Source organism: Natator depressus, chromosome 5, assembly GCF_965152275.1.
Source record: "Natator depressus isolate rNatDep1 chromosome 5, rNatDep2.hap1, whole genome shotgun sequence".
Classification (NCBI taxonomy): Eukaryota; Metazoa; Chordata; order Testudines; family Cheloniidae; genus Natator; species Natator depressus.
This window is the reverse complement of record NC_134238.1, coordinates 64,053,136-64,079,959: the sequence shown is the minus strand read 5'-3', so window position 1 is coordinate 64,079,959 and position 26,824 is coordinate 64,053,136. Positions and strand designations below refer to the sequence as shown.

Here is a 26,824-nt window from a genome sequence, read left to right as displayed (position 1 = left end):
CCAGAGCTACTGATTTCTGTGACTAACTTTCCTGAGAAACAGGCATAGGAAAAGAAAGGAAAGTGAAGACTAAACAATGGAGATGGCAGTGCAAAAACTAAGGGAGGATTAAAGATGATCAGACAAAAACTAAGCATATAACCTACTATCTGAAACGATATACTTTAACATTTGTTAGCTTTGAAACCAAGCAGAAAGAATCTCTGTATCTAAACACCCACATCAAAAAGATGGTATGTCTGACACATCTCTCATCCTTAAACAGGCAATATCCATTCTTACTCATATTCTTAGTCCAATCCAGACCGCAATATACACTAACAACTAGAAACTAGAATTTCCTACCCTAGTGCTTTCAAAATACTAGTCATGCTGATTTACACTGAACTAAACTTACATGTTCAATTAAGTGTAGAATGTATTTTTTTCAGTTGCTTGCATGTAAGTATTTGCAAAATCTTGTGTGTTTGATATACTAACCATTGCTGCCTCATGAAGCAAACCCATACTATGCTCCCTATCCCAAAATAAAGAACAGAAATTTTGAATGATACTAGAAAAATTGTAAGGGGAGTTTTGAGAGGGAGTTCTCCAGATCAAAGAGGAGTCACTACTTAACCCTTCAACTATCCCCATATTGAGTGGTACAAATCATCTCTGCATCCTGTCCTGTGGTAAAATTTCTAGACACCATTAATGACTGCTTCTTGGAGCAGCTAGTCCTAGAACCCACTAGGGGAGAGGCAATTCTTAGGCTAAGTCGACCTACACTACACAACTCCAGCTATGTGAATAATGTAGCTGGAGTCAATGTACCTTAGGTCACTGCAGGGTCTACACCACAGGGGGTTGATGGGAGAAAATCTCCCATCGACTTACCTTACTCTTCTTGGCGGGGATAGAGTACAGGGATTGACTGGAGAGTGATCTGCAGTTGATTTGGTGGATCTTTACTAGACCACTAAATCGACTGTCAGTTGATCAGTAACTGGTTAAAAGATAAAAAGAAAAGGAGTACTTGTGGCACCTTAGAGACTAACAAATATATTTGAGCATAAGCTTTTGTGACCGACAGCTCACTTCATTGGATGCATTCAGTGGAAAATACAGTGGGGAGATTTATATACACAGAGAACATAAACAATGGGTGTTACCATACACACTTTAACAAGAGTGATCAGGTAAGGTGAGCTATTACCAGCAGGAGAGCGGGGAAAAAAAAATTTTTGTAGTGATAATCAAGGTGGGCCATTTCTAGCAGTTCACAAGAACGTGTGAGGAACAGTAGGGGAGGGGGAGGAAATAAACATGGGGAAATAGTGACCAAAGAGATTGAAGTGTTATCCAACTGGTTTTTGAATGTTATAATTCTTGATGTCTGATCTGTGACCATTTATTTTCTTTTACGTAGAGACTGTCCAGTTTGGCCAATGTACATGGCAGGGGGGCATTGCTGGTACATGATGGCATATATCACACTGGTAGATGTGCAGGTGAATGAGCCTCTGATAGTTGGATAGGTTCCTAGGTTGGTGGTTTTGTTGTGTGGTGTGTAGTAACTGGTGAGTATTTGCTTCAGGTTGGGGGGGGGGGGGGCTGTCTGTAAGCAAGGACTGGCCTGTCTCCCAAGATCTGTGAGAGTGATGGGTTGTCCTTCAGGATAGGTTGTAGATCCTTAATAATACGTTGGAGGGGTTTTAGTTGGGGGCTGAAGGTGATGGCTAGTGGCATTTTGCTATTTTCTTTGTTGAAATCATGGTGGAATTCCTCAAGGGCTTCTTTTCCATGGGTCCAGATGATGAAGTCATCAATGCAGTGCAAGTAGAGTAGGGGTATTAAGGAACGAGAGCTGAGGAAACGTTGTTCTAAGTCAGCCATAAAAATGTTGGCATACTGTGGGACCATGCGGGTACCCATGGCAGTGCTGCTGATTTGAAGGTATACATTGGCCCCAAATGTGAAATAGTTATGGGTGAGGACAAAGTCAAAGTTCAGCCACCAGGTTTGCAGTGACATTATCGGGGATAGTGTTCCTGACGGCTTGTAGTCCATCTTTGTGTGGAATGTTGGTGTAGAGGGCTTCTACAGCCATAGTGGCCAGGATGGTGTTTTCAGGAAGATTACCGATGGATTGTAGTTTCCTCAGGAAGTCAGTGGTGTCTCGAAGATAGCTGGGAGTGCTGGTAGCGTAGGGCCTGAGGAGGGAGTCTATGTAGCCAGACAATCCTGCTGTCAGGGTGCCAATGCCTGAGATGATGGGGCGCCCAGGATTCCCAGGTTTATGGATCTTGGGAAGCAGATAGAATACCCCTGCTTAGGGTTATAGGGGTGTGTCTGTGCGGATTTGTTCTTGTGCTTTTTCAAGGAGTTTCTTGAGCAAATGCTGTAGTTTCTTTTGGTAACTCTCAGTGGGATCATAGGGTAATGGCTTGTAGAAAGTGTTGTTGGAGAGCTGCCTAGCAGCCTCTTGTTTATATTCCGACCTATTCATGAGGATGACAGCACCTCCTTTGTCAGCCTTTTTAATTAGGATTTCAGAGTTGTTTCTGAGGCTGTGGATGGCATTGTGTTCTGCACGGCCGAGGTTATGGGGCAAGTGATGCTGCTTTTCCACAATTTCAGCCCGTGCATGTCGGCAGAAGCACTCTGTGTAGAAGTCCAGTCTGTTGTTTCGACCTTCAGGAGGAGTCCACCCAGAATCCTTCTTTTTGTAGTATTGGTAGGAAGGTCTCTGTGGGTTAGTATGTTGTTCAGAGGTGTGTTGGAAATATTCCTTGAGTTGGAGACGTCGAAAATAGGATTCTAGGTCACCACAGAACTGTATCATGTTCGTGGGGGTGAGAGGCAGAAGGAGAGGCCCTGAGATAGCCCAGCAGAATAATTTGTCCTAAGAGTATAGTTGGATAGATTAACAATATTGCTGGGTGGGTTAAGGGAACCACTGCTGTGACCCCTTGTGGCATGTAGTAGTTTAGTGTCCTTTTTCTTTTGTAGAGAAACAAAGTGTGTGTTGTAAATGGCTTGTCTAGTTTTTGTAAAGTCCAGCCATGAGGAAGTTTGTGTGGAAGGCTGGGTTTTTTTATGAGAGTACCCAGTTTTGAGAGCTCATTCTTAATTTTTCCCTTTTTGCTGTAGAGGATGTTGATCAGGTGGTTCGGCAGTTTCTTTGAGATTTATATACACAGAGAACATGAAACAATTGGTGTTACCATCACTCTTGTTACAGTGTGTATGGTAACACCCATTGTTTCATATTCTCTGTGTATATAGATCTCCCCACTGTATTTTTCACTGCATGCATCCGATGAAGTGAGGTGTAGGTCACTAAAGCTTATGCTCAAATAAATTTGTTAGTCTCTAAGGTGCCACAAGTACTCCTTTTCTTTTTGCGAATACAGACTAACACGGCTACTACTCTGAAACCTGGTTAAAAGATAGGAAGCAAAGGGTAGGAATAAATGGTTAGTTTTCTCAGGGGAGAGAGGTAAGTAGTGGGAATCCTTGAGGATCTGTACTGGGATCAGAGATGTTCATAAACCATCTGTGAAAAAGGATAAACAAGTGGCAAACTTTTCAGACAATACAAAATTACTCCCAAAGTCCCTTTAAGTCATATGATTCTATAATTCTACTCAAGATAGTTAAGTGTAAAGCAGACTGAAATGTTACAAAAGGATCTCACAAAACTGGGTAACAAAATGGCAAATGAAATTCAATGTTGATAAATGCAAAGTAATGCACATTGGAAAACATAGTTCTAACTGTATATACAAAATGATGGGGTCTAAAATAGCTCCAGTTACTCAAGAAACAGATCTTGGAGTCATGGATAGTTCTCTTAAAGCATCTGCTTAATGTTCAGTGTCAGTCAAAAAAGCTAACAGAATTTAGGAACCATTAGGAAAGGGATAGATAAGACAGTAAATATCATAATGCCACTATATAAATCCATTTTGTGCCCACTCCTTGAATACTGCTTGCAGTTCTGGTCGCCTCATCTCAAAAATATATATTGGAACTGGTAAAGGTACAGAGAAGGGCAACAAAAATGATAAGGGTATGGAACAGCTTCCATCTGAGGAGAGATTAAAAAGACTGGGACTGTTCAGCTTGGAAAAGAGATGACTAAATGGGGTTATGATAGAGGTCTATAAAATTATGAATGGTGTGGAGAAATGGAATAGGGAAGTGTTATTTACCGCTTCACATAACACAAGAACTAAGGGTCACCCAATGAAATTAATAGGCAGCAGGTTTAAAACAAACAAAAAGTAGTATTTCTTCACACAACAGTCAATCTGTGCAACTTGTTGCCAGGGGATGTTGTGAAGGCCAAAACTATAACTGGGTTAAAAAAAAGAATTAGATAAGTTCATGGAAGATAGGAACATCGAGCATGGGGTTGCATCTTGGCTAATAGCCACTGATGGACCTAAGCCTCTGACTGCTGGAAACTAAGACTAAACAGGGGATGGATCACTAAGTAATTGCCCTGTTTTGTTCACTCCCTCTGAAGCATCTGGCAGTGGCCACTGTCAGAAGACAGGACACTGGGCTAGATGGACCATTGGTCTGACCCAGTATTCTCATGTTCTTATGAGAAAATAGTATTCTTATATAAAATCTTGTAAAGCTGAGGTTACTAAAATGTAGTGTAATATGGTGCATATCTAGTAGCTAAAAAGCTACTTGTGTAAACGAGACTCTACATGTAAAATTTCAATGCATTTGAAAATAGAATTCAGAGTGTGAGATCCAAATAGGGTCTTAACTCTCATTCCTTTCTCCAACTGTCAGTTCTTATTAAAAGTGAAGCTTCTTATTCTTAACAGTTCTGGAAAAAGCAAAGGACATGGGAGGGAAGAAGGAAGAGTACATGTTCACAGTGGTCTCACAGGCTGTTCAAATATGAACCTTACAAATGGTATTTTTAATGACTGGAATCCTATAACACAGGGATTAGCAACCTTTGGGACGTGGCCCCTCAGGGAAATCCGCTGGTGGGCCGGGATGGTTTGTTTACCTGCAGCATCCGCAGGTTCAGCCGATCATAGCTCCCACTGGCCTGGAGCCCAATGGGGGCCGTGGGAAGCAGCGGCCAGCACATCCCTCAGCCCACACTGCTTCCTGCAGCCCCCATTGGCCTGGAATGGGGGACCGCAGCCAGTAGGAGCTGCAGTTGGCCGAAGTTGTGGACGCTGTAGGTAAACAAACCATCCTGGCCTGCCAGCAGATTTCCCTGATAGGCTATGTATGCCAAAGGTTGCCGATCCCTGCTGTAACACCTTGGGAAGATGTTATTTTGGGCTTAGTAACAGGAAACGTGGTCATCTAATGTTTAAAGCACAAGAGTTGGAAGATTTGGACTCTATTTCCAGCTTGGTCCCAGTCTTTCACTGATCTTGTGCACATCATTTGGGTCTCTATTTTCCCTTACCCCCACAAAATGATGAGTACTGGCAAATCCAAATGAAGAGAATGGAGCAGCTGGTCGTCAGAATACCTTGGAAGAGAAAGCCCTTCGTTTCTCCATCCATGGTTCTTTTGCCTTGCAAAACAGAGCTATTAACCACAGTATCTCATAGGTGTACTGTAAAGGTTAATTCATGTTGGTAAAGTGGAAGATGCAGTAGAAATGCAAATTATTGTGTGGTATATACAGGGTGAGATTGCCAGAAGCATTTAGCAGTGACCTAATTTGTTAGCATTAAAATCAATGGGAAAATGCCTATTGGCTTTAGTGGGAGCAAAGTTAGGCCAACAAGGAATATTCTGGGAAATCTCTCCCCCTTCCCTCCCACCAGTGTATTATTCATTCTCTGAGCAAATCCCCATGGCTGATGCCTGAAGATTCCAAAAATGTGACATCCCCCCAACACACACACTTTCTCCCATGTTCTGCAAAAGGTGTCAACTTAAAAAATTATTAGATTATGAAACCTGAACCACAAATTCTTCTGACCATTTGTCTAGACAAATAGCCTAGTCTACCTGCTGCAGCACAGGAGGAGGCAGATGTCTGAAACAAAAAAAAGTCAAATAAATTTTCTGTTCTTTCCAAGTCATGCTAAATAACTGTGGGGATTTCATATTTTGGATGCATGTTTTTCCCCCTCCAAGGCTATTTTGCCCCATTCTGAAATCTGCCACCATGAACATATCACACCAGTCTCTTGGTGCTTCCCAACTTCTGAATTTGACATATAATTCACCATTTTATGTAAATAATCAAATGCTGACAAACTCCTAATATAAAGTACCCCTACGGTCAACTAGGCCTCTTTCCTCCCTACCTCTAACACTAAGAAAATTACATCACCTGAAGTTCTTCTGGAATTTTAGAGGGCAGGTAAATGGGATTCATTTAAATTCTTTACTCCCCAATCTGATACAGGATCACATTACCAGACTTCCATTACAAGCATTCCTTTCTCTTGCTATAAGCTTGTGTTTTATTGCTATCTTCCAGCCAAAATTAGGAACAAACTCCCTTTCATGAATTGGAAATGGTCTTTACCTACTCCTAAATTAGGGATACCATGGTAGCAACAAAACATGCTCTCAGGTGGGCTGATAACATCACTTCTGGGATTCTCCCAACTCCTTGAGGCCAGCGGAATCAAAAGATTGATGATCAGTTCAAATTCTGATCTTGATGGTAGTGCAGTGTGTTAATTTTAAGTAGCGAGTAATAATGGCCATGGCCTCAAACATAATTTGCTTTAAAGGCGGTCTTCGGACTTACGACACAGTTGGTTCCTGAAATTTGTATTGTGAATCAAAACGTCGTAACTCGGAACTGCAATCCACTCCATTGTGGGACCGAGCATTGTAAAGTCAAAACAATTGTCGTAAGTCGAATCAGGTGTCAATTCAGAAACGTCGTAGGTTCTCATGTGTGGGAACATAACTTGAATGTAAAAATAGTCCCATGTAATTGCCCAGATAAACTTGAACGTTTGTTGCCCACCTCTAAAGTATTTGGAACGAGAATTTTGTTTGGATGCATTTCTTAATCTCATAAATTCCCATAGAGACTTGCTAACAAGGACCAACTCCTAAAATCTCATTCCAACAGTTTTCAGTCAGGCACTTATATTATGGCATCATCTGCTAACTTGTGAATGAGTACATATCTAAAAATACATGTATACAGTAAAGTATGTGAAACTTTTGTAATATTGCAAGTGGCAGCATGTCAGTAATATACATAGTATTTTTATGGCTATGGGATATAGTGGTGATTTTCTTAATCAAATCAGGAAACAATCTATTTAGAAAAGTAGCTAAAACCAGCATCCAACACCCACTCTAAAATTCCTGTTGCTAAGTTTGCAGACTACCTCAGATTTTATATTAGACAATCAGAAGTTTGAGTGCTCCTTGCCTGTGTGATCCATTGGATATTCTATCCTTCATACCTACATATTGTATATGGAAATGGATTAAAACAATTTCTTAACTCAAAGTGAAACTAAAATTATAAATTTCAGCTTGTACAAAAGGCACAAGAAAGGAATTTCTAGATAAAATCCAGAATCTGTGACCTTGTCTAGAAGTTTTCAAACACATAAGCTTTAAAATGATCTAGGGTAATCACTTATTCATTGGAATTGCTGGTTTAAGTTACCTGGGTCTGAAGCATAAAAAAAAAAAAAAAAAAGAGGAGGGGGGGTGGGATGGAGTGGTAGAGCTGAAGTACCTGAAACAATGTTACAAGTATTGATAGACTAAGTTAGGAGCTCCCTCTAAAAAAAACCAAAAAGGAGTACTTGTGGCACCTTAGAGACTAACAAATTAAGTACTCCTTTTCTTTTTGTGGATACAGACTAACATGGCTGCTACTCTGAGCTCCCTCTAGGGGCCTGTCATCTTATTGTAAGCAGTTTCATTTTACAGTTAAATAGATTCCCGTGGTTTGCATCATGTCATTCCCTGATTAATGAAAACATTGCAATGTAAACTATACACAAATTTAAACAGAGGATTAAATATCCTTCTCAAACTTTGTCAGATGTCTCCCTTGTCATTTGAGAAATTTAAAATATTGGCATTTTAGATAATTTATTTAATGGTCTGTTCTTGTCAGTTAGTTTAAAAATAATCACTGATGCAATCTTCCCAATCTCTAGTCTTCCCAATTAATTATGTGTGCACTTAGTGTGATAGAGGAGTTCAGTGGTGAGGGTACTAGCTAGGACCATGGGAGATGAGGGGTCAGGTTCCAGCTCTGCCACAGATTTCCTCTGTCACCATGGACAAGTCATTTAGCCTCTCTGTGCATTAATTCTCCATCTGTAAAATGGACAATGATGCTTCCGTACTTCATAGGAGTGTTGTGACGATAGCTAAACTTAAAAAAAAAAAAAAAAGAGAGGGACATTCAGACACTGTGATGGGGGCAATATAAGTACTTTAGAATTCCTATAATTGAAACTAGGAAATTCTAGGATAGCTTTTCTTTTCTTTGTTATTAAATATGTGCATGTTGAATCAAAGAGTATAACTTCAAATGAACTAAGTTACCCATCTTCAGGATTGTCAATTTAAAATAGTATTTAATTACTATTAATAAAGTATGTGGCTTAAGTCAAATTTTTCAGATCTCTTTCTAGTGGACAAATATCTTAATCCAAAAAAACTACTTCCAAAACTGTCAGTTGATTACCTTTTTAGAAGACTCAACAAGGACACCAAGAACTGAAGGGGAATAGAGAATGAACTATTCTCTTGCCCCTCACCTTTTCTTACCTCAGATACTATGTTGGCTATCCCAGTTTACAGCTGGGATACTTTGGAGTGGTGTATCTTTTCTATGGCTGTGAGACTTCACATTTCTGTGCTCTATTATAAATACCTTTCAAAATAAATTCAGATATGTAAAAACAGAAAAACCTAACCAATCTATCAAATAAAATAAAAGATGGGACTGAGGAGGAATGATTTCAACTCTTCTTTCTAATCAGTGTTTTATATAAAAAATTACTTGGACCACATTGTGGCAGGTGCTCTGTAGTTTTGTTTTTTCATTTTTGTTTTGTTTTGTAATGAAGTGTTATGGTAGCTCTGTTATCAGACATTTCATTTTGCTTCTGTAAGTAATTTAGAATTCCAGATGACCTTCCAAGGGGATATCATGGGTTTAAACATAAAGAAAGCATATATTGAACTATTGCGTGGGGCAGCACTGTAATCAAGAGTCTGCCTCTTCAAGATATAGACTTAGTGCAGTGGTGATGGTGCTGCTTTTGAATTATGAGGGCGGAAAAGAGATGTGGAGAAAAGGCAGTGAAAACTGGCAAGTAAAACTAGCTGTACGATTTTCAAAAAGGTTGGCTGATTACTTAAAATAAGTAATTATCTTGGTTTAGTCTCAATTTTAAAATCTCTCTTCAGAATACAATCTCTACTCATTAACTATTCAAGGTGTGTGTGTTAACTCAATGATTTACTGATAAGGAGTGCCATGTGACATTCCTGACTGCATAAATATACAAGCACTTCCAGCACACATACCCTCTTGCAGATTTTTAGTACAGACCTTGCCAGTGATCTGAGTGAAACTTTGATGGTTGAGTCACAAATTCCTGAAAAATGGCTCCTATTAGAAATGCTGATAACATTAAACTGTAATATATATAAATAATATTACAAGATAGTCTACTCCTGTGGTTCTGAAGATACAAAACTGGAGCCCTGAGACAAGATAAATTTCAGAGTAGCAGCCATGTTAGTCTATATCTGCAAAAAGAACAGGAGTACTTGTGGCACCGTAGACTAGCGAATTTATTTGAGCATAAGCTTTCGTGGGCTACAGCCCACTTCATCAGATGCATAGAATGGAACATATAGTAAGACTATATATAACACACACACACAGAGAACATGAAAAGATGGAAGTAGCCATACCAACTCTAAGAGGCTAATTAATTAAGTTGAGCTGTTATCAGCAGGAGAAAAAAAACTTTTGTAGTGATAATCAAGTTGGCCCATTTAGACAGTTGACAAGAAGGTGTGAGGATACTTAACGTGGGGAAATAGATTCAATATGTGTAATGACCCAGCCACTCCCAGTCTCTGTTCAAACCCAAGTTAATGGTATCTAGTTTGTATATTAATTCAAGCTCAGCAGTTTCTTGTTGGATTCGGTTTTTGAAGCTTTTCTGTTGCAAAATTGCCACCTTTAAGTCTGTTACTGAGTGGCCAGAGAGGTTGAAGTGTTCTCCGACTGGTTTTTGAATGTTATGATTCCTGATGTCAGATTTGTGTCCATTTATTCTTTTGTATAGAGACTGTCCAGTTTGGCCAATATACATGGCAGAGGGCGATTGCTGGCACATATCACATTGGTAGATGTGCAGGTGAACAAGCCCCGATGGCATGGCTAATGTGATTAGGTCCTATGATGGTGTCACTTGAATAAATATGTGGAGAGAGTTGGCATTGGGCTTTGTTACAAGGATAGGTTCCTGGGTTAGTGTTTTTGTTGTGTGGTATGTGGTTGCTGGAGAGTATTTGCTTCAGGTTGGGGGCTGTCTATAAGCGAGGTCTGGTCTGTCTCCCAAGATCTGTGAGAGAGAGGGATCATTTTTCAGGATAGGTTGTAGATCTTTGATGATGCGCTGGAGAGGTTTTCGTTGGGGACTGAAGGTGACAGCTAGTGGCGTTCTGTTATTTTCTTTGTTGGGCCTGTCTTGTAGTCGGTGACTTCTGGGTACTCTTCTGGCTCTGTCAATCTGTTTCTTCACTTCAGCAGGTGGGTACTGTAGTTGGTAAGAATGCTTGATGGAGATCTTGTAGGTGTTTGTCTGTCTGAGGGATTGTCAGTTGTATCTTAGAGCAGTGGTTCTCAAAGCCGGTCTGCCGCTTGTTCAGGGAAAGCCCCTGGTGTGCCCGACCGGTTTGTTTACCTGCCGCATCCCCAGGTTTGGCCGATTACAGCTCCCACTGGCCGCGGTTCACTGCTCCAGGCCAATGGGGGCTGTGGGAAGTGGCGTGGGCCAAGTGACATGCTGGCCCCCATTCCCGCAGCCCCCGGTGGCCTGGAGCGGCAACAGTGGTCAGTGGGAGCCGCAATCAGCCAAACCTGTGGACGCGACAGGTAAACAAACCAGTCCTGTTTGCTAGGGGCTTTCCCTGAACAAGCTTTGAGAACCAGTCTTTAGAGCTTGGCTGTAGACAATGGATTATGTGGTGTGTCCTGGATGGAGGCTGGAGGCATATAGAAAGAAGAAGTGGGACTGCTAAACACTGAGGATGGAGTGGAGGTCAAGGATAATCTAGGTATGGCCCAATATCTAAACAAATACTTTGCCTCAGTCTTTAATAAGACTAAAGAGGATCTCAGGGATAATGGTAGCATGACAAATGGGAAGGGGATATGGAGGTAGACATTACCATATTTGAGGTAGAAGCAAAACTCAGACAGCTTAATGGGACTAAATCGGGGGGCCCATATAATCTTCATCCAAGAATATTAAAGGAATTGGCACATGAAATTGCAAGCCCATTAGCAAGAATTTTTAATGAATTTGTAAACTCAGGGGTTGTACTGTCTGATTGGAGAATTGCTAACATAGTTCCTATTTTTAAGAAAGGGAAAAAAGTGATCCAGGTAATTATAGGCCTGTTAGTTTGACATCTGTAGTATGCAAGGTCTTGGAAAAAATTTTGAAGGAGAAGGTAGTTAAGGACATTGAGGTCCATGGTAAATGGGACAAAATACAACATGGTTTTACAAAAGGTAGATCGTGCCAAACCAACCTGATCTCCTTCTTTGAGAAGGAAACAGATTTTTTAGACAAAGGAAACGCAGTGGATCTAATTTACCTAGATTTTAGTAAGGCATTTGATACTGTGCCACATGGGGAATTATTAGTTAAATTGGATAAGATGGGGATCAATAGGAAAATTGAAAGGTGGATAAGGAATTGGTTAAAGGGGAGACTACAACGGGTCCTACTGAAAGGTGACCTGTCAGGCTGGAGGGAGGTTACCAGTGGAGTTCCTCAAGGATCGGTTTTGGGACCAATCTTTTATTACTGACCTCGGCACAAAAAGTGGGAGTGTGCTAATAAAGGTTGTGGATGATACAAAGCTGGGAGGTATTGCCAATTTAGAGAAGGACAGGGATATCCTACAGGAGGATCTGTATGACCTTGTAAACTGGAGTAATAGTAATAGGATGAAATTTAATTGAGAAGTGTAAGGTCATGCATTCAGGGATTAATAAGAATTTTAGTTATAAGCTAGGGACATCAATTAGAAGTAACGGAGGAGGAAAAGGACCTTGGAGTATTGGTTGATCATAGGATGACTATGAGCCGCTAATGTGATATGGCCGTGAAAAAAGCTAATGCGGTCTTGGGATGCATCAGGAGAGGTATTTCCAGTAGGGATAAGGAGGTTTTAGTACTGTTATACAAGGCACTGGTGAGACCTCACCTGGAATACCGTGTGCAGTTCTGGTCTCCCATGTTTAAGAAGGATGGAACAGGTACAGAGAAGGGCTACTAGGATGATCTGAGGAATGGAAAACTTGTCTTATGAAAGGAGACTCAAGGAGTGTGGTTTGTTTAGCCTAACTAAAAGAAGGTTGAGGGGAGATATGATTGCTCTCTAAATATATCAGAGGGATAAATACCAGAGAGGGAGAGGAATTATTTAAGCTCAGTACCAATGTGGACACAAGAACAAATGGATATAAACTGGCCACCAGGAAATTTAGACTAGAAATTAGACGAAGGTTTCTAACCATCAGAGGAGTGAAGTTTTGGAATAGCCTTCCAAGGGAAGCAGTGGGGGGCAAAAGATCTATCTGGCTTTAAGATGAAACTCGATAAGTTTATGGAGGAGATGGTATGATGGGATAACATGGTTTTGGTAATTAAATATTTATGGCAAATAGGCCCAATGGCCTGTGATGGGATATTAGATGGGGTGGGATCCGAGTTACCCAGGAAAGAATTTTCTGTAGTATCTGGCTGATGAATCTTGCCCATATGCTCAGGGTTTAGCTGATCGCCATATTTGGGGTTGGGAAGGAATTTTCCTCCAGGACAGATTGGAAGAGGCCCTGGAGGTTTTTTGCCTTCCTCTGTAGCACGGGGCATGGGTCACTTGCTGGAGGATTCTCTGCTCCTTGAAGTCTTTAAACTACGATTTGAGGACTTCAATAGCACAGATATAGGTGTGAGGTTTTTTGCAGGAGTGGGTGGGTGAAATTCTGTGGCCTGCGTTGTGCAGGAGGTCAGACTAGATGATCATAATGGTCCCTTCTGACCTACAGATCTATGAATCTAGGTAAGTATAGCAGTCAGTAGGTTTCTGGTGTAGAGTGGTGTTTATGTGACCATCGCTTATTAGCACAGTAGTGTCCAGGAAATGGACCGCTTGTGTGGATTGGTCTAGGCTGAGGTTGATGGTGGGATGCCTCAGCCTAGACCAATGAGAAACTGCTGAGCTTGAATTAATATGCTAACTCGATACCATTAACTTGGTTTGAATAGAGACTGGGAGTGTCTGAGTCATTACACATATTGAATCTATTTCCCCACGTTAAGTATCCTCACACCTTCTTGTCAACTGTCTAAATGGGCCATCTTGATCACTACAAAAGTTTTCTCCTGCTGATAATAGCTCAACTTAATTAGCCTCCTATAGTTGGTATGGCTACTTCCACCTTTTCATGTTCTCTGTATGTATATCTATCTTCTTACTATATGTTCCATTCTATGCATCCGATGAAGTGGGCTGTAGCCCATGAAAGCTTATGCTCAAATAAATTGGTTAGCCTCTAAGGTGCCAAAAGTACTCCTGTTTTTAGTCAAGATAAAGCATCCTGGGAGCATGCAAGTTCAGAAGAGCCAACTGACTGAAGGAGATATGTTCCTACTGAGTTCACAATCAATGACAGACCATATGTCATTAGATTGCAGCATTTTTACTTATCAAGGGTGGAGATGGAAAAAGAAACTTACATCCTTGTCATATAGTGGCAAAATACTTATTGATTTTGTTTACATTAAGTACCTTCAAGCCACCCACACTGTTTGAATATCTCCTGATCTCTACTCATCCTCTCAGCTGATGGACTTTTGTGTGTCCTACTGTGCTTCATCAGCTTCCTACTAAGGAATCATTTGAAGCTGAAGGCCATGGGTTTAAAGATGTGAGCTTTACTCCTAAGCACTAGAAAAAAAAGTATATAGTGAAAGGGATGCAAATCCTAGAATAGTAGTTGGTTGAACATCTATCCATAGCCTTAAATATTGTATAGCTCTTTCATATTATAAGGGAACAGAATTACTTGGGACAAAATTTACAGAGCATCCACCATTTACTCTAGTCGAAACCAGCAAGTGGCCCATTTATGTCATGTCCCGTGCTTCAGAGGAAGGTGAACTCCCCTGATGGTCCCTCCCAATCTGATCTGGGTGAAAATTCATTTTTGGATTGTTCAGTGGCCTATGTGAAATCAGTTTGGTAAGGTTTTAAAATTATAAACAAAACTACCACCACATGGATTTAAACCCCTTCCCTTGCTTTCTGCCTCCTCTCCACTTGTCAGTAGTGTCATTAGAAAAGCCACAAATTCATAGAAGCAGGAGAATGAACTCCCTCTTAGCTTCATGATTGCCTTTCTAGAAAACGGATGAATCCTATTTTTTGAGCATTGTGGAGGAGCTTGCACTAGCTTTGCCTACTCAAAGCTGTGTGTGAAAGGGAGGGCTTCATTCTCTAGGTCTCTCAATGTTGACAATCATGTTTTTTACAAAAAGGAAGAAAACAAAACCAAATGTTAGTGAAAATGTAATTAGATTTAGTGTCAAATTGCTAAATATTATGAAAGCCTGATTGTGTGAAATAAATGTAGGAGTTAGTCACCCATGCAAATGATTAATGTGCCTTAAGATATTAAAAAAGCTGCAAATTCTGTAAAATAGTTCCATTAAAAAAAGTGACTTGAGGGTAAATTTATTTAAAACCCAATAACTACAGTGAACATCTCGATGTTCATTTGGGTGAATTTTCAGGACCTGCTAGGCACAAAACTAAATTTTTTTTTTAGCAGTATCCCATAAATAAAGTGTGTCATTGTATGGCAGATGGTTGCAAATAAAAATGCAGTTTTTTATATAAGCAGAGTAATCAAAATATTTTCCTAAAAAACCCCAGGACCTTGGCTCCCCTTTTGTAAATGTTTTAATAAATATCAGTGTAGGTTTTATTGATAGATTAAATATTTTGATTGCAATAGTTAATTGGATATATTTAAAGACAATGATTGTGCATTACCAAGTAGTGAAATGTATATATTGCTTAAGCTATTGGAATCCTGGGTATTCAAATGGAAATTGTTCTTACAGCTTATGATGATGTTCTTTAAAGAATTGACCACAAAACAGCATCTGTAATGGATAAACAGAACAATGTACTTTTTAAGACAGAAAATTACATTTAGATATCCCTGTTTGGCTGGGTTTTGGCTGAACTGACTACATAGACAGTTCTCCCAAAAGTAAAGAAAGCAAAGAACAGACTGTGGTGTACATTCCTTTGCCCTGTTCACATAGAACTATTCTGGTGCTAGGAACTTTAGGCATGTGAATCTTCGAAAGGGGAGAACTTGTTTCCTAATGCTAGTTCATGGTGTAATAAAAGCTCTGTTTAACTTTTTTTGGCCAAAATTTATGTACATGTAATGGGAAACTGCATATGATCTGGTGTCTTTCATTTATCTCTTGTGCACAGCTATATGTATTGTGCACTTTAATGTGCCTTCAAAAAAATCTAAATTTAATGATTTTAGTATCCTCTTTCGTGTTTAATTTACTTTTTTGATAACTATATACAACAATGATGCCAGTTTCCAACATCCCTTTGTGTCCTTTGCCCACTCCTGTCTATTTGGTTTTCTCCTATATTGCCTCTGTGTGTGGAATGATCTAGTTTGTCTCAGGCCCCATTTTTTTCCATTAGTCTTCCATAAAAACTTACTTCCCCATGACATTCACACATGGATGGTGGAGGTGGGGAAAGGAGGATTTTTTTTTTTTAATGTAAGTATCTTAGGTAGTTTGTTTTTTTTGGATCTCAGAGGACATCTTGTGTCTCTTAAGTCTGTCTCATAGATTATTAGCTTGCTCTTAGTCAAGGACTCTTGATTATTGGTCTTGAATAATGCCAGACACGATCTGCTGTCCATATATAAAAAATAATTCAGTTTGCATACTACTGAGATCAGTGTTCCCTCTAATTTTTGACAGGCTGTGCGCCCCAAAAATTTCTTCTGTGCAAATTTTTGTGCACGTGGTATTTCGACATGTGTGCAGTGTTTAGGATCTGTGTGCCCACGCACACATCTTAGAGGGAACAGTGACAGATTATCTTTCAATTCGCTAGGACTCAGATAAACTTTACCTATTTGCTGTGTTTATCTAGCATTAATGTACAACTACAAATGTTTTCTGGGTCATCACATATGAGGAGATATTGCAGTACTTATGAGCTGTTAATGCATACTGTAAAAGTAAAATCTTTACAATGTATCCCCCCATAAAAACACTTCATGTACTATAGAATAAAGTTTGACACATTTAGACAAAATGAATACTTACAAAGTTAGCCTGAAGTCAGTTGGACTTTAGATAGAAAAACTACATACACTTTCATAAAAAAGGCTTTGAAAAGTATTGAATTGTATTCATGTGCTGTTTCTAATATCTTTTCAAATGCCAAAAGATCTTTTTTCATGGTAAAGAACACAAGATCTATTGCTAAAAACCTGGGTTATTTTGGGTTAACTAAAAGGGCTAAAAAGGTTTCTAATACTCTGCTCCTGTTCAAAAATACTACACTAACTTAAAATACGGAGGCTCACTGAGGCCTGGTTTACACTATGGGGGGAGATCAATCTAAAATTACACAACTTCAGCTTCGTGAATAATGTAGCTGAAGTTGATGTATTTAGATCTATTTACCGCAGGGTCCACACTATGCTACGTTGACAGGAGACGCTCTCCTGTTAACTCCCCTGGTGCTTCTCATTCAGGTGGAGTACAGGAGTCGATGGGAGAGTGACCTGCGGTCGATTTAGCGGGTCTTCACTAGAATCGCTAAATCGATTGCCAATGCATTGATCGCCATGTGTCGGTCCCCCAGTAAGTGTAGACAAGCCCTTAGAGGAATTGGTGCTGAGTTCTTCCCTCCAACCGCAAGGATTTGTCCTTTCAAAGAGGGAAGAACCAATTATTCCCAGCTGCCCCTGAGGTTGCCTTACTTTCTACAGCAGCTTCCCCCTACAGCAGCTTCCTTAAGAGCCTTACTGCCATTGAGTACTCTACATCCTTCCACCATGGCTGCACGCTCTACCTTCTACCCTAAGGAGAGAGGGATGGTAATACCCATGCCATTTTTATTAATGTTAACTTCTGCATGGGTTTCTGCTCGGAAACCTGCTATGCCCCAAGAGCTCCTGCCCCCCCTCCTACAGTGTAAATTGAAAGGAGCATTGGGTACAAAGTGTGTGTAGGTTTGTTAGTAACAAATTCTCTAAAAACTGAAAAATTGCCTCACCTGACTTAATGGAAAGTGTAGTAGGAAAATACTGCTCATTGACCAGACTAGTGTATGAAGTTTCAATCTGAAGTGAATTTATATGGCACCTTAAACTTTTTTTTTCTTTAAAGAAAGGTGTTTATAATGGAAAAGGATGACAGCCTTCATCATAGTAGCTTTTTCTGCCAACTCTTCAAGAATTCGTGTTTGGTTCTGAATGATCACTAGATAATTTCTGTTCTCTTCTGATGCTGAATTTATGGCTTGCTTGTCAATGAAGTACTGTGCCAGCTACATTGCTCCTTTGCTAGCATTGGTAGGGTCAAAAAGCACCCTTTGGCTTAATTTATAAAACACCACTGTAGAAACTGGTATTTAGTCATGCTCCTGGAGGGATGATTCTGAATGTTTGTTCTGCATTCTGTGGATAAACATAACCTACTTATATCACTCTTTACTGTAAGAGTTCTAAAACATTTTTTTTACAATAGCTGAGAATTACCCAGTACAGCCATTCTGTCAAATGAGTGGGATTTTTCCTCTTCAGGATTGCACATGTGCATATACAGACATTTGCAAAGAACGCTGCACATACTCTTGTTCTATTCTGTCAAATAAGATTAAGGCTGTTTGATGTCTGTGGAAAAGCAGTAATACCCCAGAGGGGATGAAAAGGGGAGAATGCATGTAAGCAAGGAAAAGCTAACTTTTGTATCTGAAAAAAGTTGTGCATTAACACAATTCCTTCTTCTGCTGTGTGTGTGTGTAAAAAAGAGAAATTCCAGTAATGTAGTTTCCTCATTCTAGGAATTAAATCCAATGACATTTGTTGTCATGGGGAGATTGCTAGGGTGTAACAGATTAAATAGGAACACTTTCTTACAAACCTAATCCCCCCCCCCCCCCCTTTTCAGGAGAGGAAGGTGGTTGAATCTTTTAAAAAGAGATTTTTTTTCTATCCCCTTTCCTCAATCTTCTAAGACTTTTAGTGCCTATCAGTATTGCTCCATATCAGTTGGAGCACTGATTAAACAATAACCTCTGTTTTAAATTATACATTTCTCTATATTTTGTTCTTTAACTTGGAGAATTGCAAGTTACAATGGTATCAGAGAATTCTGTTTGATATCTTGTTGCATGAAGAACTCATCCTCTAAACAAGAGGATTAATTCAGGGTATTTGGGCAATCAAAAATTAAAAAGCCACCCACTTTTATGAGCAATTTTCCCTTGTCTGGTAGGGGAATATCCTCATTTTTCATATGGGAATATTGTGGCACAGAGATGCTCAGTGACATGTCTGATGTCTCACAGGAAAACTCTAAAAGAGCTGGAATTAGAAGACTAGGAGCAGAGTAATCCTGTGCTATTAACTACAGAATGTATTTTATACATGGTGCTTCCTCACCTTTATAAACACAAGCTATAGGATGAGTCAGTCAACTGTACTTTATTAATGTCTCTATAAATGTGTTTTTTAGATACCTGTCAATTATCAGGAACTAACATTGCTAACTTCAGTTGCAATACCAAAGAGTCTTCACTCTCCAACTACCTCTATGTCTTCATCCTGGCACAGCTGCTACTGGGAGTTGGAGGAACTCCCCTGTACACCTTGGGCACCGCCTTCATTGATGATAGTGTCCCAAAACACAAATCTTCTCTCTACATAGGTAATGTTTTAAAATTTAAATTGGTAGCAAAAGATTGAATGAATACTTTGATATTTATAAAGAAAATGAGTATTTGTGGCACCTTAGAGACTAATACATAAATTTGTTAGTCTGAGGTGCCACAAGTACTCCTTTTCTTTTTGTGAATACAGACTAACACGGCTGCTACTCTGAAACCTGTCTTTATAAATATTGTAATTTAAAAAATCTGTTAGTAGAAAGTGATCATAAATGTTGCAAACACAACACTTCTCATTAAGGAGCTGAAGTAACAGATTTGCTTGCTGATGACTTTATATAGCAGTCGTTTCTGCAGTGGTTGCTGTAATGGTTGGCATGTAGATGTTTTGGAAACAGACAAGGCTATGCTTTGTTTCAGCAGGATGGAAATTTGCTGAATAGCTATTTTATGCGTTTAATAGGGTGGATCAGGACGAACCCCACAGTATCTTGAACACTTCACCCAACCTCTTATTTTCATATTTCAGAGTAACAGCCGTGTTAGTCTGTATTCGCAAAAATTGTGGCACCTTAGTACTTGTGGCACCTTAGAGACTAACCAATTTGAGCATAAGCTTTCGTGAGCTACAGCTCACTTCATCGGATGCATACTGTGGAAAACACAGAAGATGTTTTTATACACACAAACCATGAAAAAATGGGTGTTTATCACTACAAAAGGTTCTCTCCCCCCACCCTACTCTCCTGCTGGTAATAGCTTATCTAAAGTGATCACTCTCCTTACAGTGTGTATGATAATCAAGGTGGGCCATTTCCAGCACAAATCCAGGGTTTAACAAGAACGTTTGAGGAACAGTGGGGGGGGGGGGGGGGAGGAAGGAACAAACAAGGGGAAATAGGTTACTTTTTATAATGAATCAACCATTCCCAGTCTCTATTCAAGCCTAAGTTAATTGTATCCAATTTGCAAATAATTCCAATTCAGCAGTCTCTCTTTGGAGTCTGTTTTTGAAGTTTTTTTTGTTGAAGGATAGTCACCTTGAGATCAGAAATCGAGTGACCAGAGAGATTGAAGTGTTCTGACTGGTTTGTGAATGTTATAATTCTTGACATCTGATTTGCGTCCATTTATTCTTTTATGTAGAGACTGTCCAGTTTGCCCAGTGTACATGGCAGAGGGGCATTGCTGGCACATGATGGCATATATCACATTGGTGGATGTGCAGGTGAACGAGCCTCTGATAGTGTGGCTGATGTTATTAGGCCCTGTGATGGTGTCCCCTGAATAGATGTGGACATAGTTGGCAACGGGCCTTGTTGCAAGGATAGGTCCTGGGTTAGTGGTTCTGTTGTGTGGTATGTGGTTGCTGGTGAGTATTTGCTTCAGGTTGGGAGGCTGTCTGTAGGCAAGGACTGGCCTGTCTCCCAAGATTTGAGAGAGTGTTGGGTCATCCTTCAGGATAGGTTGTAGATCCCTGATAATGCGTTGGAGGGGTTTTAGTTGGGGGCTGAAGGTGACGGCTAGTGGCGTTCTGTTATTTTCTTTGTTAGGCCTGTCCTGTAGTAGGCGACTTCTGGGAACTCTTCTGGCTCTGTCAATCAATCAGTTTCTTCACTTCAGCAGGTGGGTATTGTAGTTGTAAGAATGCTGGATAGAGATCTTGTAGGTGTTTGTCTGTCTGAGGGGTTGGAGCAAATGCGGTTGTATTGCAGAGCTTGGCTGTAGATGATGGATTGTGTGGTGTGGTCAGGGTGAAAGCTGGAGGCATGTAGGTAGGAATAGCGGTCAGTAGGTTTCTGGTATAGGGTGGTGGTTATGTGACCATCGCTTATTAGCACTGTAGTGTCCAGGAAGTGGATCTCTTGTGTGGACTGGACCAGGCTGAGGTTGATGGTGGGATGGAAATTGTTGAAATCATGGTGGAATTCCTCAAGGGCTTCTTTTCCATGGGTCCAGATGAAGATATCAACTTAGCGTAAGTACAGTAAGGGCGTTAGGGGATGAGAGCTGAGGAAGCATTGTTCTAAGTCAGCCATAGAAATGTTGGCATACTGTGGGGCCATGCGGGTACCCATAGCAGTGCCGCTGATTTGAAGGTATACATTGTCCCCAAATGTAAAATAGTTATGGGTAAGGACAAAGTCAAAGTTCAGTCACCAGGTTAGCAGTGACATTATTGGGGATAGTGTTCTTGGTGGCTTGTAGTCCATCTTTGTGTGGAATGTTGGTGTAGAGGGCTTCTACATTCATAATCATCAGGAAGATCACTGATGGATTGTAGTTTCCTCAGGAAGTCAGTGGTGTCTCGAAGATAGCTGGGAGTGCCGGTAGCGTAGGGCCTGAGGAGGGAGTCTATGTAGCCAGACAATCCTGCTGTCAGGGTGCCAATGCCTGAGATGATGGGGCACCCAGGATTCCCAGGTTTATGGATCTTGGGTAGCAGATAGAATATCCCAGGTTGGGGTTCCAGGGGTGTCTGTGCGGATTTGTTCTTGTGCTTTTTCAGGGAGTTTCTTGAGCAAATGCTGTAATTTCTTTTGGTAACTCTCAGTGGGATCAGAGGGTAATGGCTTGTAGAAAGTGGTGTTGGAGAGCTGCAGAGCAGCCTCTTGTCGTCATGAATAGGTCGGAATATGAACAACAGCACCTCCTTTGTCAGCCTTTTTGATTATGATGTCAGAGTTGTTTCTGAGGCTGTGGATGGCATTGTGTTCTGCACGGCTGAGGTTATGGGGCAAGTGATGCTGCTTTTCCACAATTTCAGCCCGTGCACGTCGGCGGAAGCACTCTATGTAGAAGTCCAGTCTGTTGTTTCGACCTTCAGGAGGAGTCCACCCAGAATCCTTCTTTTTGTAGTGTTGGTAGGGAGGTCTGTGGATTAGTATGTTGTTCAGAGGTGTGTTGGAAATATTCCTTGAGTCGGAGATGTCGAAAAGAGGATTCTAGGTCACCACAGAACTATATCGTGTTCGTGGGGTAGAGGGGCAGAAGGAGAGGCCCCGAGATAGCCCAGCAGAAGCAGCTGTCCTATTAACAGGAGGAGAGTAGGGTGGGGGGAGAGAAAACCTTTTGTAGTGATAAACACCCTTTTCTTCATGGTTTGTGTGTATAAAAACATCTGTATTTTCCACAGTATGCATCCGATGAAGTGAGCTGTAGCTCACAAAAGCTTATGCTCAAATAAATTGGTTAGTCTAAGGTGCCACAAGTACTCCTTTTATTTTCATATGTAACCAACTTGATGAGATGAGAAACTGAGGTTTTAACATTGTATTAAACTGCTTAAGTTTAAACTATCTTTAGCTAAAGTTGGCATCTGCTCTCAAATAAAAGTCAGGAGCTAAAACTGTTAATTCAGCAGCCACTTCTTACTGTATTGTTTAATGGCTGTATTATGTTCCCCTGTGAGTATTTGGTCAGTGTGGGAAGGATTGCTTCACCTGAATAAACAATTGTAGAATGTTATGTTCAGGTGAAGGTTCTATATGGGGATTACAGCAGAGCAGGCCTTTACTTCAGGCATAGAACAAAGATTGTTTATGCAGACTTTCAGTATTCACCATCCTCCCTTTTAACTCTCTGTCTAGTGTTCTGTATAGAATTTCTTATGCAGCTACTGGTTTTAGTCTCTCTCCAGATCAAGGGCAGCTTTAGCATGGGTTTGTGGTTTCAGCTGCACCTATGGGAAACCAAGGGAGCAAGCATGCACTTTTCTCAGCCCAGTATGGAATTGAAGCCTTGGGTAGGGAAGGAGACTGGAGAGCGAGAGTGCCCTGCACTCACGCTGCAGTGGCTCCTGTCCCCTGGGGCTGGGCCCAGCTCCCTGCTCTGGGTGTTGCAACCTGGTGCACTGAATTGTAGCACCACTCAGGATTAGCTTGACTTCCCCCCTGTTATGAATGAGGAATGGCCAGGCGAAACCTGTGTGGTGCTATGACCTGTACACAAGGCTGTAATGCCACTTGCTCAATTTGGCCCAGCCACCATTTCATCATGCTGGAGGGGTGGGCTGGACCAAACCTGAGTGGCGCTATTACCCCATATACAGGGTTGCAATGCCCAGAGCAGGGATCTGGGACCAGCCCTGTGGAACAGGAGCTGCTGCTTCAGGGTAGGCTCACTGTCCAGACACATTTTCCCTCTGCATCATGCTGGGATTAGGGTTGTGGTGCCATGGTGAGGGGTGATTCTGTGGGTGTTGGTGTCCCCTCAGTAGCTTATTGTCATCAAGAGACTACCTCTGCTCCAGACTGTACTTTGACAAGGCAACTCACATATTTTCTCTCTACTTCACACTGGCTCAAGCCTTCCTCCACACTTGCCCAAAGAATTCCTTCATTCACCATATTTTACCTGTGCATTCAGCAATCATTTTTTCCCCTCAGGTTAAAAAGCAGTATATTAATTGTGTTGAAAAATTGCCCAAGGTTCTCTTAATCTGCTACAGGACAGTTCATGTAACTAACTCTGTAATTAGATTTAATTAAGGTTTCAGTTCTGTCTCCAAACTTCCATCCAGAATACTTAAATCTGTAACCCTTATTCCACTGGCTCTAGGCAAGCCTTTGAAAATTACTTGATTTCCTCAAAACTAATCAGTCAATTAAACTTGTACTGTACCTTGAACTTTAGAGTGAAAGTTGTTAATTGTTGATGATTACATAATTATTCAATAGAGTGAGTACTCTAATCCTGTCTATTTTTTGTCAGACCTGTTAAAGTCTATTGGGCTGCTCATGTGATTAAGGGGGAAAAAATGTGACCTACACTAGAATATTTAACAAATCTCTGTAGGGCAGGAAAGTGTTGCAAAAATATTCCTGAGAGTTTATTTTGAAATCAAAACAAAATGTACCTGCTTGTTAAATCTCATCGCTAGCTCTAAAACCAAATCTAAAGTGCCAGTGTGTGAAGAGTTGGTGACATGGGTCTAGAAGACTTCAGATTAACATCTGGACTTGTAGAAGAAAAAAGGTAGCGTCATCTTAAAAAGCAGCCTATTTTAGCACAACAAAACTAGAAGGGAAATGTAACAGATGGCTTAGTAACTAGGTTAATCCTTCCACGTTTGAGCTGATAATTTATTACTCTACACAGGGATGCATTAGTTTATTACAGGATGCCTGCAGGATATTTTTGCTATTCTTGACAGATTTAGAGTATGTTTTACATTGTGTTTTTGAATTAAGGCACCTGTTTTTAGTTAAACTTTTGTTTGGCACAAAAAATGCAGGGCACTCAAGTGTGATTTTTTTAGGTATTTACCAAATTTATTTTAAGAGTTCAGTTACATTCTTCCTTTCCATTTGCACATTAAGTGCATACCAAACCAGCAAAACCAAAGTTCAATCTGGTATGAAAAGGAAAGTAACTTGATTTCCGCTGACATTTTAGGATGTAGTCCAGCAGTTAGGCAAGTAAAACTCCCCACCCCACATGCTCAGAGTTTAGAGAGAGTTCCCATTCATGATCATTGGTCCTTAAAATTTTATCCTAAGTCTCCTGGACCTAAGGGTCCTACCAAATTGGGGAGACATCCTGGCCCAACTGAAGTCAATGCAAGTTTTGCAGCTGACTTCAGTAGGGCCAATATTTCACCCTTGGAATCTAAGGGGATACTCAGATAGTGTTGAATAGTTAAGAAACCCAATCGTATCCCTAACAAATTCAATCCAGAAATTTCAGCCTACAGGGAAGTTGCACAGCTGGGCCAGATCACTGATGCAGCAAAATGGAAAAAATTATACAGATTTTAGCAAAAGTCCTTTCTGCGTAATCAGTCATGAATATCTGGTTGAATGTTAGTGTCTGTCTCTGTACTCCTGTGCCTATGATACTCTGATATTGTGGCTATTAGGCCTAAAAAAACCTAAGGGTATGCTTATACTGAGTAGAGGAAAAAGTGTGTTAACTCAGGTTAGCTAACTTGGGTAAAATAGCAGTGAAGACAAAGAAAAGGAGTACTTGTGCCATAAGTACTCCTTTTCTTTTTGTGAATACAGACTAACACGGCTGTTACTCTGAAACCAGTGAAGACATAGTAACTTGGAGACATAACAGCTCAAGTTAAAGTATATAGGGATGAACTCAAGCTGCTGACACAAGTTAAAAGAATTGTCGTGTCTTCACTGCTATTTTAATCAAGTTGACCAACATGGGTTAGCTAACCTGAGTTAAGAAAGCATCTCTTTACAGTATAGACATGCCCTAAGGCAAAATCAAGAAAGCTGGTTCTTCTCCTCTCTAGCTTTGCAGGGAAAGAACCATCTGTATTGCTTCTCTGGGTGGACAAAAGAGCTGTCTTCAGTGAAACTAGTTACCCCTGCCCCTGCCTCCTCCCCCTCCAATGACTTTGCAAGATGTGTTGAAAACATACAGTGCCATTGCTCTTGAATCAATCAGATCTAAAGGAAACAGGGAGCTGTAGTCTTTACTCTGCTTCAAATGTTTGGGATATTACTGCTGACAGAGCTGCTAACACAGACACCTGACTTCTGGTCATGGTAGTTTTAAAAAAGTACTTTGTTTTACTTCTATAATGCTTTTATTTAGAATTTCCAGGCTACATGTTCTCTCAATAATTTAAGCACTCAAACAGATTGGTATTTTTTACTTTAACACATTTATGTTTAAGGCTAAAAATAGTAGACATGCTACCTAGCATGGCAAGGTTCAAGTGCTTTGAAACACACAGAGAGAAGTGGCCATATAATTCAAACACTTAGCTATTTGCTGTGTAATTCTTTCACACAGTTGGGATGCAAGCTTTCTATTCCCTGTAACACATCTCTTTGTAGGCAAAAATGCATGCGGTAATATAAATCTGGTGTTGTGTAAAGGCAAACCTACTTTTACAGATTTGAAACTCTTTTGAGGAAGAAGAAAGCCTTAAATAATAGGTGCATGCAGTGTAGTTGTAGCTGTATCGGTCCCAGGATTTTAGAGAGACAAGGTGGATGAAGAAATATCTTTTACTGGATCAGCTTCTGTTGGTGAGAGAGAAACTTTCGAGGCACACAGAGCTCTTCTTCAGGTCTGGAAAAGGTACTTTGAGCATCACAGCAAAATGCAAGGTATAACAGATTGTTTAGCATAGATAGCTAGCACATATTGTAAGGGACAATTCGAGGTAGAATGGCCCATTAACACCCCTGCAGTCATAGAACAAAAAGAGAAAGTTAGTAAGGGTATGACTATGCTTACAGATGTAGAGCACTTTGGGTTAAACCAGCCTTTGTACAGCGCTGCAATCTGTCCACACTGACAGCTGACTGCGCAGTGGCATGGCCACATTTGCAGCACTTGCAGCTGCATTGGCAGCAGTGCATTATGGGCAGCTATCCCAGCGTTCAAGTGGCTGCAACATGCTTTTCAAATGGGGAGTGGGTGGGGTGGAGTGTTGTGTGTATGTGGGGGGAGAGTGGATTTTTGGGGTGCTGAGTGTCAGCGTGCTGTCTTGTAAGTTCAGACCCCTTCCTCCCCCCAACTCTCACTCAAAGCAAACAGTAACTGTTTTTTCTGGGACCAGATAAGCAGCCCGCTGTCTGAAACAGACCTTTGGAAGGGCACTTCCTCATTCCTGCCGATTTCACAGCAATGAGAAGAGAGGCCACTTGATTTAAGGGGATTA

The 26,824-nt window shown here is 40.7% G+C and overlaps 1 protein-coding gene across 1 annotated transcript in view; it reads left to right on the top strand.

Annotated features, from left to right (window-relative positions):
- The window catches only part of SLCO4C1 (solute carrier organic anion transporter family member 4C1), a 94,511-nt gene that overhangs the window by 25,437 nt on the left and 42,250 nt on the right, over positions 1 to 26,824 (top strand). The window contains exon 3 of the mRNA XM_074954011.1: positions 19,041 to 19,232. Within this exon, the coding sequence (XP_074810112.1) occupies positions 19,041 to 19,232 (192 nt within the window). The remainder of the gene's footprint in view (positions 1 to 19,040; positions 19,233 to 26,824) is intronic.